The sequence below is a fragment of the Ochotona curzoniae genome, unplaced genomic scaffold (genome assembly GCF_017591425.1).
Source record: "Ochotona curzoniae isolate NIBS_2020 unplaced genomic scaffold, NIBS_Ocur_1.0 contig_1, whole genome shotgun sequence".
In the NCBI taxonomy this organism is placed as follows: domain Eukaryota; kingdom Metazoa; phylum Chordata; class Mammalia; order Lagomorpha; family Ochotonidae; genus Ochotona; species Ochotona curzoniae.
Genome location: NW_024464918.1, coordinates 35189909 through 35206790, shown reverse-complemented (window position 1 = coordinate 35206790; position 16882 = coordinate 35189909). Strand labels below are relative to the sequence as shown.

The window sequence follows — 16882 nt, the reverse complement described above, 5'->3', positions numbered from 1 at the left end:
ATTAAATTAACTATTAAATATCCCTGCTTCAGTTTTTTGGAAAAATTTACTCTGACTCATGCTTGCACTGGTGGGTGCAGTTGTTTAGCCTAGCCTGGCTCTCCCCCTAACTTCCAGCCCCATTTAGCCTGGTCTTCCCCCAGTCCCAGTTGTCATGTTCAGCAGCAGGAGCAGGAGCCCAGCATGAGAGTCCTTGCTGCCACCCTACCAAGCTTGCCCCCCTTCCCGTTCCCAACCTCCAGATCTTACGTGTGCTGGTAGGTGCTGTGGCATGGATCACCTCACCTTGGCATTTGGCAGTGGGTGTTGTAGCCTTGCTTGGTCTGCCTTTTTTTTTTTTTTTTGCTTTCGCTCCTTAATGATATTTCACTTAGCTGCAGAATTTTAGGTGGCAGTTTTTTCCCTTTAAGTACTAGAAAGTATTGCCTTACTATTTTTTCACTTGTGTTGTTTCTGATAAGAAATCTGACATTATCCTTTTGTTTGTACATGACACACCTCTATTTTCTTAAGTTTCTCGTTTTCACCAGGTAACCAAAGGAAAAGCACTGCAGTGTTTCTGCTTGAGCTGGGGAGGATCCCTTGGCCAGGGGCAGCATTTTAGTATAATGCACTGCTTGCATTGTTGTCATCTGATATGGGCACCTCTTTGTGTCCTGCATGCTCTGCTTTTGATACAGCTCCTTGCTGACATGCCTAGGAAAGCAGCAGAAGGTGGTCTAAGTTCTTGAATTCCTGCCACAGTAAGGGAGACCTACGTTAGATAAAGTTTCTGACTACCGGATTCAGCCTGGCTCAGTTCTTGCCTTTGTGACCATTTGGAGAATAAAAGATGTCCCTTTCTCTTTCTCGATTTTCCTCTCTCTAACTGTGACTTTCAAATAAAAATAAATGAATAAATGTCTTTCAAAAACATTGTTACTAGAACAACAAAAGTTCATTTCTTACTCAGACTATGTTTTCTTTTCTTTTTTTTTTTTTAAAGATTTATTTTTATTATTTTCTCATTGGAAAGGCGGATATACAGAGAGGAGAGACAGAGAGGAAGATCTTCCGTCCGATGATTCACTCCCCAAGTGAGCTCAACGGGCCGATACTATGCCGATCCGAAGCCAGGAGCCTCTTCCGGGTCTCCCACGCAGGTGCAGGGTCCCAAAGCCCTGGGCCATCCTCGACTGCTTTCCCGGGCCACAGGCAGGGAGCTGGAAGGGAAGCGGGGCTGCCGGGATTAGAACCGGCGCCCATATGGGATCCCGGGCGTGCTAGGCGAGGACCTTAACCACTTGCGCCACCGCGCCGGGCCCCAGACTATGTTTTCATTGAGTTGATTATTCATTGTAACTGACAGACTAGTCACCACTTTTTTTAAAAAAAAGATTTATTTTATCTTTATTAGAAAGTCAGATATACAGAGAGGAGGAGAGACAAAGAGGAAAATCTTCCATCTGATGATTCACTGCCCAAGCAGCTGCAACAGGCAGAGCCGCGCTGATCCGAACCCAGGAGCCAGGAGCTTCTTCTGGATCTCTCACATGGGCGCAGGGTCCCAAGGCTTTGGGCCGTCCTTGACTGCTTTCCCAGACCACAAGCAGGGAGCTGGATGGGAAGTGGGGCCTCAGGGATTAGAACAGGCGCCCATAGAAGATCCCAGCTCATTCAAGGCGAGGACCTCAGTTGCTAGGCTACCGCATTGGGCCTGCCACCACTTTTAATGTTATTAAAAACCATGACACTGGAAGTAAAAAAACTCCGGAAGACCTTTTTAAATTCACAATTAAATATCCTGGCATGGAAGTGATGTGTATTGCTTTTATCCACTTGTTGACCAGAAAAAGTCACAGAGTCTCACTGAATCACAAGGAAACTAGAAAGTTTGTGTTCTCCAGGAAAAAAAAATGTTTATTTGAAAGCCCGTGGAGTGGGGACAGTGGGAGACAGAGGGAGAGAAATCTTTGATCCACCAGTTCAGTTCCCCCAAAGCCCACAATTATCCTACGAGACTGTGCCAAACCAAAACTGGGATCCAGGAACTCAGTCTAAGTTTCCCATGTAGGTGGCAAAGATCTAACTCTTGACCCTTACCTGCTGCCTCAAAGGGTGCATGTTAGCAGGAAGCTGGGATTGAGAGCAGAGCCCAAAATCAAACCCAGGCATTTGCATATGGCATGTGGGGTCCCAACACAGAGTCTTACCCACTATGCCAAATTCCTGCTTCCATTTTAACCCTAATTTGGTTTTATGAATCTGCAGCTTCATATCTTTCACCAGTTTGTGAAAATTTCTCAATTATCATCTGTTTTATTCTCTCTGGAACAGTAAGTAGCATGTGCTAAGGCTTGGTCTCTTTTCTGTATCTTTTACCCTACCCTCTCTTTAATGTTTTTCAATTTGTTCTTACTCTGAAATGTTTTCAGTAAATCTATAGTAACCTTTGTTGCTTAATCTTCAGTTGAATTTGTTATTCATTCATTGTTCATTTTAACACAGTCTGGTTGCTTCTGTATCAAATCCACTTTTCATTGCTTATAGTCTCTTATAATATGTTCATCATTAACATTTTATTATTATTAAGTTATTTTGCAAATTATTACTCTTTTCTGATTTACTAATTGCACTATTTTCTATTCAAGGGTCAAACCCATTCCTTGTTTGATACGTAGTCTTATACATGGTAACTTGAGTTCTCCTAAGTTTGATATATCTTTGATTATTGTTATAATTAAACTTTAAGAGGAGGGGAAATTTATTTTGTTCTTATTTTTGCCTGAAACTATTCTGAGTAGAATCTTGAAGAACAATTCTTGCTGTTCTTGACTCTGCCTCTGATCATATGTTTACTTGATGTTATTGGATGAGATTTGTGTGGTTCTAAATTGAGAATGCCATCTTTCTATGAAGATTTATATCTGTTGCTTCTACCAAGAGCTTTATCTAGGACTGAGCGTCACAATGAAACAACATAACTACCTTTTTGCTTGTTTTTAAAGGTTTATTTATTTAATTTTTTTAGTTGGAAAGTAAAGTGACAGAAAAGCGTCAGACAGAGATCTTCCATCTGCTGGCTCATTCCCCCATTGGCCACAATGGCCAAACCTGGATCATGCCAAAGCTAGGACTGGAGAATTCTAATCAGGTCTCTCTTAGTGGCAGGAACCCCAAGACTTGGGTCCTCCTCTCTTGTCTTCCCAGCTGCCTTACCAGGGAACAGATTGAAAGGAGAGCAGCTGTGATTCAAACTGGTATGTCTATAAACTATGCTGATGTCACAGGAAGTGGCTTTGGCTGCTGCACCAAAATGCCAGCCGTTATCTAACTACCTTTGAAAAATAATGTTAAAGAAATTGAGAGGCTGAGACAACACAGAGAGAGAGAGAGAAAGAGAGAGAGAGAGAGAGAGAGAGAGACATTGAAAGAACGTGTAGATGAGTAAAACAGAGCAGGCAAACATACTCTCTACACTGGCCCATCTGCCAAATTCCCATGATGCCCAGGTGTGAACTATAGTTCGCCTGTGTGGGTGGCAGGGATGCAGTTCCTCAAGCTATCATCACTGTCTCCGAGGTCTGCATTAAAAAGGAGCTGGAGCCAGAAGCCCGAGCCAGGTACCAAACCCAGGCACTCTGATGTGGGTCATGGGCATCTAAACCACTAGATTAAGTGTCTGCCCTTGCGCTAACTGCTGGTAAAGATTCTCAGTGTCAGAATCTTGGGTGCCATACTCCCTTCACCCTGATAGCCCGTTCACAGTGCTCTTGTCTAAGCTGATCGGTGTGTCTAGGGGCAGGAAATCAATTGCCTGGCAAGGCTGGGACTTCTGATTACCTGGCACTCAGAAGTGTTATCACTTCTGCCTGATTATAAGGAAAAAGCCGTGTGCAGGCTGGGAGAGTGGTTGATTCAGCTAAGAATATAAAATAAATGATGTGCAGGAAAATAGCAAATGTTTATCAAAAAAAGATAATGTGAATTTTATAATATATATATTTCCATATATATATGGCATTTATCTAAAATGGGAAGATCTCTTAATAAGAAATTTGAGTTCTAAGAAATAAGATATACCATTTCTAAAGATACAATATTTATTTATTTTAGATACTGCTTGATAGAAAATTGATGAAATTTAAATTTTTTGCTGTAACTCCAGTCATGCATACTTTCCCTCCTAGTTTGGAGTGCTTGAATCTCAACTCTACTATTACTTACTATGTATTACTGTGTAAGTTATCTAATCTCTCTGAAACTCAGTTTCCTTATTTATAAAATGGGTGTATTATAAAGCCTTGCCTGGTTCTTGTAGTAAATGGGCAAGCACTCATTTTTTAAAAATTATTTATTTTTATTTGGCAGAATTACAGGGAAGTGTCCAGCGCAGTGGCTAGAGGCTAAAGTCCTTGCCTTGAATGTGCCAGGATCCCATATGGGTGCCAGTTCTAATCCTGGCGGCTCCACTTCCCATCCAGCTCCCTGCTTGTGGTCTGGGAAGGCAGTCAAGAACGGCCCAAAGCCTTGGGACCCTGCACCAACTTGGGAGACCTGGAGAAGGTTCCTGGTTCCTGGCTTTGGATCAGCGCAGCACCAGCTGTTATGGTCACTCTCTCCTCCTGTCTATATATCTGACTTGCAATAGAAATAAATAAATCTTAAAAACAATTATTACAGGGAAAGGGAAGAGACAGAAAGAGCTCATCTGTCTGCTGGCTCACTCTACAAACAGCTGCTAGAGCTGGGCAGGTCCGAAGCTGGGAGTTAGGAGCTTCTTCTGGGTCTCCCATTGGGGTGCAGAGACCGAGGATTTGGGCCACCCTCCAGTGCTTTCCTGGCCCTTAGCAGGGTGCTGTGTCAGAAATAGAGCACCCAGGGAACAAGCTGCTGTCCCTATGGGATATCAGTGGCACAGGCAGAGGATTAGACTGCTATGCCACAGTATCAGTCCCAAATGAGCAAATGTTTTAAAACAAATTTAGTGCCTGGAGATGGATTAAGCAGTTTATACATGATTGCTATTATTAATATCTATGAATTACAGTTACTGAACTTATTTGCTTTTTAAGTAAAGCAGTTATAAACACAGTACCTAGAGGAATCACACAATACCTGCCTTTTTTTTTTTCCTTTTCAGTTTCCTTCAAATGTATCAGAAGTATGTTGTATTATTAGGGCATCACCAGGAACTAGACAAGTGAAAAGTAAACGTATTATTGTAAAGAAGAAAACATATTCTCCTCCCAAAGGTATTCCTCAAGGTATGTACTCTGAAGGCAGAGCATAGTTTTGGAATGATATTAAATTTTTAAACTGCAAATTCCATGTGTACAAAAAGAAAGTCAGCTTTAAATTGTATTCTGAAGGTTCTTCCACAGATCAGAATGGTAAGGTTTTCATAAAGTTGAGTATCTTTTAAAGACAAACATTTCATCTTTTGAAAAATTAGTTTATGACATTGATTTACAATATACTTATTGCATGTATCTTCCTTTAAGGCTATCTGAAGTTTAATGTTTTGGGGATTTCATTCTGAGTAGCATTCTTTTCAGAGTTGAGTTGTTTTTGTGTTCACCCAACATTGGTTGAGCACTTCCTCTATAAACGACACTATTCTAAGAACCTTGTTCTAGCTCACTTGTTTCTCAGTATGACTTTGTAATAGGATATGTACTGTTGTCCTCATTTTACACAGTAAACTTCAGATTGGAAGTAGTTTTCCCTTGATCTAAAGTCATACTCCTACCAACAGGTAGAATGGAACTCAATCTTATAACTTATTTAATCTCCAAATTAGTTTTTTTGGTGATATTTCCCTCATTGCATTTCAGACACTGCACCAAATTACTCAGTGGAGCTTTAGAATTTTTTTGAGTAAGCAGCCAATGAAGCAATTAAAGCTTAGTAATTATGTATAGCTTCAACTAAGTTGTATACTCCTGATTCTTCATTTTCTCCACGCTGTTCGCCTTGGGTACAGTCTCTCTCTCTCTCTTATCTTCTCTCCTCAAAACCATGTGAATAAATAATTAACAATAAAGCTCTGCTACTGATATAATTTATAATACTAACCTTTCATAACCCTTGGGTTATAAAATATTAAGGGCAAAGACCACATACTAAATGTCTATACCTGCGATAACAGTAGTGTAGTGGGAGGAAATGGCAGATTTCTGAATCAGCGTCATAGCAAAGAATCAGGGCCAGTAGTAGATACGTGTGGGTGTGAGACAGTGTGTGCAGTCACATGCCTTATGGCAATGTTTTCACCAACAATGGACCATATCTATGATGGTAGTCCCATAACGACGTCCCATAATCACCTAGTGACATTACAGCCATCTTAGTTTGTGGGAATATACTCCATGATGTTTACACAATGACAGCATTGCTTAATAACATGTTTCTCATAGCAAACCCCTGTTGTTCAGTGACATAATTGTTAACAAACATGTGTATGTGTGTACTTATCTACATGCATATATGTATGTATAAAGATTAATTTCAAGGAATCGACTTACATGGTTCTGGTGCCTGGTTGGTCAAATTTTAAAACTGTGAGCCTGGGCCTGGTTTGGTAGCCTAGTGGTTAAAATCCTTTCCTTGCACACATTGGGATCCCATATGGGTGCCAGTTCTAATCCCTGAGGCTCTGCTTCCCATCCAGCTCCCTGCTTGTGGCTTGGGAAAACAGTTGAGGACGGCCCAAAGCTTTGGGACCCTGCTCTCGTGTGGGAGACCCCGAGGGGGGTCTGGGCTCCTGGCTTCGTGGGAGATCCAGAGGAGTTTCCAGGCACCTGGCTTCGGATCGGCTCAGCTGCAGCCATTAAGGCTGCTTGGGGAGTGAATCAGTGGACAGAAGATCTTCCTCTTTCTCTCTCCTCCTCTCTGTATAGCTGATTTTCCAATAAAAAAAAGCAAACAAATAGAAAAAAAAATTGTGGGCCTGTAGGCAGGCTGGAAACTCAAGAGGAACTGATGATATAGACCGCAAGCAGAGTTCTCTTCAGAAAAATCCAGTCTTCCTCTTCAGGTCTTTTAAGCAAGGGGATGGTATCTGCTCACATTATCCAGGATAACCTCCTTGAAGCCAACTGTTACACATCTCAACGACATTTACAAAATTCACAGCAACACAGACTAGCGTTTGAATAGTTGTGTAGTACCGCCTAATGACCCTAGCCACCCCTGAGAGTTCCACATTCATTTAAATATCTCTTAGGCGATACTTCATTTCTGAGCAAAGAAAAGTCATTTATCAGTTTAAACTGATATATCTTCCCCGTACAAAGCCAGGAATGTGTGATGCCTTCCCCAGAAGAGGATGCAGGACCTACGTGTGATATTCACTCTTCTCATTGATATTCTTTAACTTAAAAACCGTGATTAAAAAGCTAGTTATTATTAATATATATTACTTTAAATGATAAGAAAATAAAATTTTCTTAAATCTTTTTAAGAAAACGAATCATGTCATTGCCTTCTTTCACTGCCTGGTATATACTCCATCTTTCTTCACTAAATATTGCAGATAATCATGGTGGATCCAAGCCTTCATTCCTGATAGCTTTGGACCATTAGTTGTCCTGCCTGGATTGAGTTAATATGATTTTCCATTAACCTTAATTATAGGACGTAATAATATTAAGAGATACTAAAGTTCAACACAGATGCACTTTCTTAGCTGTAATGGAATAATAGTTCAGCTTCTAATTGACAGTCTGCATCAGTCACCTGTTTCTTTTGGATGAAAAGTCCAAAGTGATTGGATGAAATCTTCCCTGCCAGTAGGATTTTTTTTTTTTCTGGTGAATCATTCCTTCCTTTGAAACTGAGACCGCCAGGCTGTCAGAGCAATAAGTCATGGGAGGGGGAACCAAAATCTGTCACTAAGTCACCAGGAAGATTACCAGCGGTTCCATTTCCATTCATACCCCGTTTATTGCTATGGGAGAAACAGCACCATACACTGGAATCATTCATATGATCCACAGTGTTCTGGAGAACTTGGCGTTAACCCTTGGAATTATTGCAGCCCAGCTGATGCTGCCTCTGCATCTTCAAAAAGACCTGTCCTCCTGTCAGGCCAGGTGCATGACAGGGAACACCACAAGACTAGGGAATTCCCTGAGTATAGACTCGTTGTGCAATTATTTTGCTGTGAAATGAGTCCTTTGAACAAAAGCAGTGCTGTGTAGAGTACCATGGTCATGGCATTCTGTAAGTGTGTATGGGGTAGTTTTTGGAATTTTATGTACAGGGAAAGCAGATCTGTTTTGAGTATCAATTACAGTATGGGCAAAACATATGATAAAGAGATCCCAGATAATCATCTTGTCACTAGAAATCTGCATGATTATCCCAAGGAGTTGCATACATTTGGGAACTCAACGTTGGTCTTTGCGGATGCTAAGCTGTGTACTCAGCAGTGACTGTTCCCCACTTGGTGAGTAGAAGTCCCTGTTATTGACCCTGCACCCCTGCAACACCATGACTGGTTTGTTTACCAGTTAAGATCTAAGAGAATGTCAGTCACCGTATTTCCTCAGCCCTGTTTTGCTAGGGGTGGCTGGAAAAGGTTCTCATTGGTATGTACTGAATTCGTTAACCTAGGCTTTTGATGATCAAAATCCTCCTCTGCTGGGCCTGGAGCAATAGCCTAGTGGCTAAATGTTCACTTTGTACACGCTGGTGCCAGAGTCCAGCTCCAGCTGAGTTTGGAACTTGCGAAGGGTGCGTGGATGAGACGCAAAGAGAAAAGAAAAGTGGACCACTACAATTCCAGGATCATAATGGACAATGTGAGAAAGCTGTCCACTTTATTTATACAGAAGCCGTCACAAAGGCTGGCATAGACTTTTCACACCTGGTCAAGCGGGCATTCCTAAGGATATTTTGCCAAATGTTTCCCAAGGCAGGATATCCGCAGTTCTAATTCTGTGGTCAGGAATTTCTCAATAGATGGCACATATCAATCAGTAACACATTCCCACTACAATCCTCATCCTACAACTTCCCCTTGAATCATTTAAGGGAGGAAATGCATCATAGAAGGAGGGAGCTAAAGATCAGGGATGGTCAATGGGGGCAGTTAGAGACAGACAGCATGAATTGTAAAAGGCCCTTTTGCCAAGATGTTATCAGCAACATCAACTTCCAAGCTCACATTGGTGGCAAACACCAGCTCCACAGTGGCAGGCAGTGCCTAAATAGATTACAGAATTCTCAGTGGGGCTGGTCCAGCGCCCATGCAAAGGGAGGTGGAGCTGCATTCAGGTGGTTGTAGAGACATCCGTCAGGCCCTGTCATGCAGCAGGAAATTCCTTGCGGCCCTGCCTACAGTGGAACAATACTCTTCACACCTTCGTGTCTTCCACCCCCTCTGCATGGACCCCAGCACGCTGGAATCCAAAATGGGCACTGGTTCTTGTCCCAGTTGCTCCACTTCCCATCCAGCTCCTTGCCAGTGGCTTGGAAAAGCAATATAGGATGGCCCAGGCCTTTGGAACCCTGCACCCATGTTGGAGATTCCTGGCTTTGGATCAGCTTAGCTCTGGTCTGTGGCCCTTGAGGAGTGAAACAGCAGATAGAAGATTTTTCTGTCTCTCCTTCAATCTATATAAATCTGCCTTTCTAATAAAAATAAATAAAATCCTCAGCAGAGGAGGTTTTTTTTTTAGAGATGAATTACTTTTTTTTTTGAAAGGCAGTTACAGATAAGGTAGAGAGAGGGAGAGAGAGAGAGAGAGAGAGATCTATCATTCTCTGATTGACTCCCCATGCACCCAAAACCTGGTCTGAAGTCTGAAGTCAGAATCCAGAAGCTTTTTCAAGTCTCCCATGTGGTATAGGGTCCAAGCACTTGCACCATCTTCTGCTGCTTTCCTGAGCACAAAAGCAGGATGCTGGATTGGAAATAAAGCAGCTAGGACTTGAACAGGTACTCATGTGGGATGCTGACTCTGCATTCAGCAGTTTTACCCACTGCACTTACAGTGCCATCACCTGAAGTCACCTTTTGAAGACCATCTATGTGGAACATACCTTCATGTGTGTATGTATATGTAGGTATTTGCTTATTCAGGGAACATTATCCAAAGCCCCTTCCCAAAGTTCCTTAATGTATATTGTCCAATCATGTTCTTTGTAAGATACTGACCATCTAGCTAAACTATTGCTGTCACACATGAGTCAATATATAATCAAACATTTTAGCATTTTCTTTCCAGCAAAGCAAGCATTCAGGTACATTGTTTATGTACACTGGGAGGACTTTCCCAGGTTTTTTTTTTTTCAGGGATATTTAAAAAATGAATTCTAAGGGCTGTTAACTCTCCACTTTTCTGTGGTGCCTACATATTGTGCAGAGCCATCTGCAGAGGAAGACCTGCGCTTCCTCCTCTCCAGACATCTCATTGTAGAGAACTCCCAGTGTCACCACAAGTGCAGGGTGAAAGAAGAGGTAGTGTAACTGGTGTAGAGCCACCTGGACCACTTCCTCATGTTACTTGTATCTTCAGGGGCTGTTTAAGTGTAGTCTCATATACACCACTTACATTTGGTAATGAAGTACTGCTCTTCACACAAGAATCATAAGGCGGACAACACACAGTTCATTAAGAGCAGCCCACGGTTAAGTGTTCAACTCTAATTAGTAACTTGGCGGCCCATGGGTAAGTATTCATCTGATAGACTGGCTGGAGTAGCTCACCTAAGTAAGGAAGGTTATTACCTCTAGAATCCATATAGGCCCCAAAGGCACTGTGCCTCCTTTTTGGTTGTAGGAGGGATCAGATAAAATATAATTTCTTTCACTTTAAAAGGACTGTCTCTTGTAATACCAGACCCCTAGGAATTTCACTGAAGTGGAAGATCACTAGAGACCCAGAAAATCCACCTGTAGGGATATACCCAACTGTAATGTGTTCATGTGGTATGTGTGTGTGTGTGTGTAAAGACACTTGTAAGATATTCTTAGTACCACTGTTTATGGTAAGCCCAAATTAGGCACTGTTTAAATGCTCATAACGAAAAATTGGTTTTAAAATGTGATATATTCATTAGCTGGAGTGCTAAATAGCTGTGAGAATCAACAGTGTGCAGTCGCGTGCAGCTGTTGCATGGTGCATGTTACATATTCAGCTACATGTCTATTGTCACATTTTAAAATACGGTAGAGTATATTTAATATTGTTTACATGTGGCACAAAGCCAGGCATAACTAACCTTCAAACTAGAATAATGGGTCCTCTTGTTGGGATGGGTCTATGAACCAGATGGAGTTATAAGGGGGAAATTCTAGGCTGCTAGTGATGTTCTATTTGGTTATCTGGTTCTTAACTGCACCTGTGTGTTGTGTCTGTCCAAACTCAACAAGCTATACATTTGTGTGTGATTTTCTATGTATATATTATACAGTATGTATGTATTATATAGTATATATATAGGATTTAGTTAAAATAAGTACATTAAGTAATAAGTAGATTTTTTGGCCTGTTATATTAGTTTATTAAATTAGATATTGTCAAAATTCTGGGTTAAAGTATGCAACAAATCAAAACCAAAATATGTCTTTGAGGCTTCTTTCAGACCAAAATCTTTGCCTTTCTTTGGAGACGATCATTCCATCCTCAGCACTTCATGAATGTTAAACTAATGGTGCCACCTCCTGGCTTTTTTATAGGCTCTCAACAGCAGCCTCCTCATTTAAGTAATTTTCAGCCTCTGGCTGTTTGTCTCTGCCTTTCCTTTAGTAAAAATAGCTAAGCCCTTCAAGTGATCATGTTGTTTTAAACATGCATCAGCCTATTTTTAGTTCTGGCATTTAAGGTTTTAACTAGTTGGCAGTAATCTAATCAGGAGCATGGGATGAAGCTCACTTTTGATGGTCTGAGACTATGTTCAGTACGCTCCTTGTTTATTAATAACTGGTGCTGTGCTGATTAGGGATTAATTGGTGGAACTGAACCAAAAGATAAAGGAGGTGATGTGACTAAGTAGAGGTCTATTGGTGATAGCCAGTTAGAAGACACAAAAATGGCTAGTCCAAGGTTTCTTAATATATGGTCCTCCTATCACCTGCACGTGAGTATTAACCAACTTGGGATGCCATATCCCTAGGGAAATGGCACAGGAATATGCATTTTGAGAGACTCTTGGTTTGAAAAAAGATTTACTTATTTGAAAGTCAAGGTTAAAGACAGGGAAAGACACACAAGCACACTCACACACACACTCACTCACTCACTCAGATTATCTGTCTATCTATGTTCCATCTGCTGGTTCATTCCCAATATGGATGCAGTGGGTCAGGCTTGGGCCAGGCAAAATACAGAAGCCAGGATCTTCATTTGGTTCTTCTGTGTAAATGACAGGTGCCCAAACATATCAGCCATCTTCCCCTTATTTTATAGGCACATTGGCAGGGAGCTGGATTGGAAGTAGAACAGCCAATACTAGAATTGGTACTTTGATACAGACTGCCTGCACTGCAAGTGGCAGCTCAACCCTCTGTGTAATAAAACCACCCCTAGCTTGAGTACTATATTTTAAAAAGATTTTATTTTATTTTTATTTGAAAAGGAGGTATACAGAGAGAAAAGGAGAGACAGAGAAATTTTCTGTCCACTGGTTTACTCCCAAATGGCTGCAACACCTGGAGCTGAGCTGATCTGAAGCCAGGAGCCAGGGGCTTTTTCCAGGTCTCCCACATAGATGCAGGGCTGCAAGGGCTTGAGCCATCCTCTGCTGCTTTCCCAGGCCAAAAGCACGGAGCTGGGTTGAAAATGGTGCAACCAGGGTAAGAACTGTGCCTGTATGGGATGCCAGCGCCATAGGTGGAGGATTAGCTTGCTGCACTATTGTGCCAGTCCCATTTTGAGTAACTTAAAGTTATTCTGACAAATAACCAAAATTTTAAAACCATGTACTTACCTAGTCTTTTTGCTGATCTTACAGTTGACTAAAAGGGCCTTGCCGGATCAATAACTTGGCCAAATTCACCCTTGACTGATTATTAGCACAACCAGAACCAGAACAAGTCATTGAAGGAAGCTGGAGAGGAGGCTTTATTTTAAAGTTTGCCTTGAGATGTCATAGAAGATTTTCAATTGAATATTATCTTTCAGGAAATTAGACAAAATGTGTAGCTATCTCACAGTAAAAATCATAAGACTTTTATTTTAGGCTTCAGAGGAAATTATAAATTCTGTGTTATAAATGTGTGTCTCAAACTGTTATTAGAATAACAACATACAGGTGAAGCATATGAGAGCTGGTAGTAGAAATGACTTGAGAGTAGGACAGCCCAAAACTTATCATAAATTTATCACATAAGCAAATTTCTTGAATATTCTGAATTTTGTCCTTCTGTCTATAAAACTGATGAAATGGTATTTCACACCACAAAGAACCATTGTAAGGATTAGATATAAAGTGTGTAAAGTATCCAACATGTAAAAATCATTCATTATATAGTAATTACTTCTTCTATAGGTTAGGTGAATTCTTCAATTCTAGCCTATTTCTCATTTTGAAAACTATTTCAAAACTATTCAAAAGTATTTTGCAACTATTATTATTTTTTTTAAAGATTTATTTTTATTATTTTTTTATTGGAAAGGCGGATATACAGAGAGGAGAGACAGAGAGGAAGATCTTCCGTCCGATGATTTACTCCCCAAGTGAGCACAACGGCCGATGCTATGTCGATCTGAAGCCAGGAACCTCTTCCAGGTCTCGCACACAGGTGCAGGGTCCCAAAGCTTTGGGCCGTCCTCGACTGCCTTCCCGGGCCACAGGCAGGGAGCTGGAAGGGAAGCGGGGCTGCTGGGATTAGAACCGGTGCCCATATGGGATCCCGGACGTACAAGGTGAGGACCTTAACCACTGTGCCACCGCACCGGGCCCAACTATTATTATTTATAAAAAGTAAAAATATTGGGCCTGGTGCCAGAGCCTAGCGGCTAAAGTCCTCGCCTTGCACTCACTGGGATCCCATATGGGTGCCAGTTCTAATCCCAGCAGCCCCACTTCCCTTCCAGCTCCCTGCTTGTGGCCTGGGAAAGCAGTCGAGGAAAGCACAAAGCCTTGGGACCCTGCATCCACATGGGAGACCTGGAAGAGGTTCCAGGCTCCTGGTTTTGGACTGGCTCAGCACCAGCCTGTTGCAGTTGCTTGTGGAGTGAATCAATGGATGGAAGATCTTCCTCTCTGTCTCTCTTCCTCTCTGTATATAGAACTTTCCAATAAAAATAAAATAAAAACATTTTTAAAAGTGAAAGCATTAAATAGACGTGTCTTTATAGCAAGTTTGATTACACCGTCTCACGTAAAGACTTATTTGGGAGCTGGCATGTGGCGTATCAGGTGAAGCTGCAGCCTGAGACACCAGTACCCTGTATGGGAGCTGGTTCGTGTCCTGACTGCTCCTCTTCTGATACAGCTCCCTGATAATTGCCTGAGAAAAGCAACAGAGGATGACCCTAGTCCGTGGGCCTCTGCCACCCTGTGTGAAAGGACTGGAAAAAGCTCCAGGCTCCTGGCTTAAGCCTGGCCCAGCTGGTGGAAAAATTCTCTCTCTCTCTCTTTCTCTCATCTCTATCTCTCTTGACTCTTCCAAATAAATAGATATTATTTTAAAAAGAATATATTTAGGTAAGTGTGTTATGGTCTTTGACACAGATAAATTTAGTACAAATACAGGGATGAAATATGCCAGGCAGTTCTTTAAGGGAAAAAAAATAAATCAAAATAGTTTGAGGTCATGGAGTCCTTTTAAGCCAGTTGTTTTGGTGTCATGTGGCTACTACATGAAAAGAAGTTCTATAGTTGGCTGGTTCACTCATTCAACAAACATTTAATGGGTCTAGATATTAAATGTGAGAAGCAGTCCCTGGTGGTATTGAAATGAAGATGTTGTTTTCATAGAGTTAGAGTCTCTCGCAGCAGTCAGGTATTTAAAACTAATTGTGAATGAGGCTTTTCTTTTTGTCTTTTTGAGTGCTACCCCTGAGATGCTGCCTAGAAGGCACCGTTTCCACCATTACCTTGGTTTTTTTCCTTCAATACACATGGAACCTTTTCCTGCCACCATGACTGGAGACCCTTTTCCCCTTTTTTCTTAAGTAAATCTTGCTTTGCAAACTAGGGGTGAAAATCAAATGAGATACATGTACTTTAATAGAAGTACACGTGGGATCCTGTTTATGGACGCACAGAGAATGCGGGAAATTCTGTGGGAGGTATGAAGTAGGACCAGGGCCCGGCACAGTAGCCTGTAGCTAAAGTCCTTGACTTGCACACACTGGGCTCCCATATGCATGCTGGTTTGAGTTCCGGCAGCCCTGCTTCCCATCCAGCTCTCTGCATGTAACCTGGGAAAGCAGTCAAAGATGACTCAAAGCCTTGGGACCCAGTACCCATGTGAGAGACCCAGAAAAAACTCCAGGCTCCTGACTTTGGATTGGCTTAGCTCCAGCCATTGTGACCGCTTGGGGAGTGAACCAGTGGACAGATCTTCCTCTCTCCTCCTCTCTGTGTACCTGACTTCCCAATAAAAATAAATAAATCTTAGAAAAAAAATAGGACAAGGGCAGAGGTGGCTGCATTCTAATTGTCCTGGTACGTGATATGGGGAGAAATGCCCTGGAACCCTGCAATTGGGAGGAACCTGGGTTCCACTGTGACAACGTGTAGCAGCATGTGCAGGAGCTGAGCGGAAGAGCCTGAGGGGCTTTGGCCTGGGGAGTGGCCAAGGAGGACTAGCACAGAGCTGCACAGTCGGTTTGACTTCTGTGCATGCACAAGGCTGGTTCGGGGCCCTGTAATTACAGACAATGATTGTCAGATTTTCCACAAGAAATGTTCTTAAATAGATCTCCTTGTGTTTCAGAGGAGAACTGACCTCAGCATGGCCAGGTAGGGGCAGGCCAGCTGTTTTATCTCTGTCTCTTTTTAAAAATTGCCTCCGTATTCCTTTCCAAAGGCTTGACTGAATGAGGAACTAGAGTGGCCAGGGCACCAAGAACTCTGTCCCCTGAAGAGATGGGTTTTAGTAACTGTTGCTTAATACCACCTTGTATATGCATTAATCCATTGTTGTTTTTTTCCCCTCCAGATATTATAATAAAAGCAAATAAGAAGACATAATAGCTGTGGCTGAATTTTCACTTCTTTGAAGATATGAATGTGAAGTTAAAGTCTATAAAGCAACATGTCTGCCTGAGATTATATAAAATTAAAATTCAGAACTCTCCAGCTATTTGTAATACATGTACATAATGAGTTTCTATTGAGGTTCTTTCCACTTTTAATGGATTAAGAATGAAAATATTTTTCATATGCTCCTTAAGTGTGTGCATTTGTGTTATTATATAGGAACCAAAGAGTGGTTACTAGAAGGCTATGTACTAAGATGGATGGTTTTACTATTTATAAAGAGCCAGCACAAGGTAGCTGTGTAATTTCCTTTGATTTGTTTTTCTCTCAGAGTTTACTCTTTGTATGGATTCGTTGTTGAAGTGCTAAAAATGAAGGTGCTTATATTACAGGCTATTTTTAACAGAACTTAATTGAAACCACATGAGTGAGAGACCTAATTCCAGGTCTGACTGAAAGAAACTCTATACTCAAGACCTGCTGAAGCAGGGAATGTATGATATGCACAATCAATCATACACCAGGTATTTAATATATTACTTCATGCCCAGACAACCTTGTTTTTGCTAACAGTATTTGCAAGTTATTGTTATTATTATTGTTGTTATTATTGTAATATAGCTTGTGCCAACCTGCCTGTCCCCTTCCTGGAGAGCAGTGGTACTGCTGTCAGTGAACAGATGGTCATTACACAACTGTTGGCAAAATCTGAAGTCGGAGAATTCTACTGTAATCACAC

The 16882-nt window shown here is 41.6% G+C and overlaps 1 protein-coding gene across 1 annotated transcript in view; it reads left to right on the top strand.

The window, feature by feature from the left end:
* The window catches only part of MEIKIN (meiotic kinetochore factor), a 65903-nt gene extending 49479 nt beyond the window's left edge, over positions 1–16424 (top strand). Inside the window, exons 12-13 of the mRNA XM_040974570.1 lie at positions 5123–5246; positions 16103–16424. Of these exons, the coding sequence (XP_040830504.1) occupies positions 5123–5246; positions 16103–16134 (156 nt within the window). The 3' untranslated portion in view covers positions 16135–16424. The remainder of the gene's footprint in view (positions 1–5122; positions 5247–16102) is intronic.
* The last annotated feature ends 458 nt before the right edge of the window (positions 16425–16882 follow it).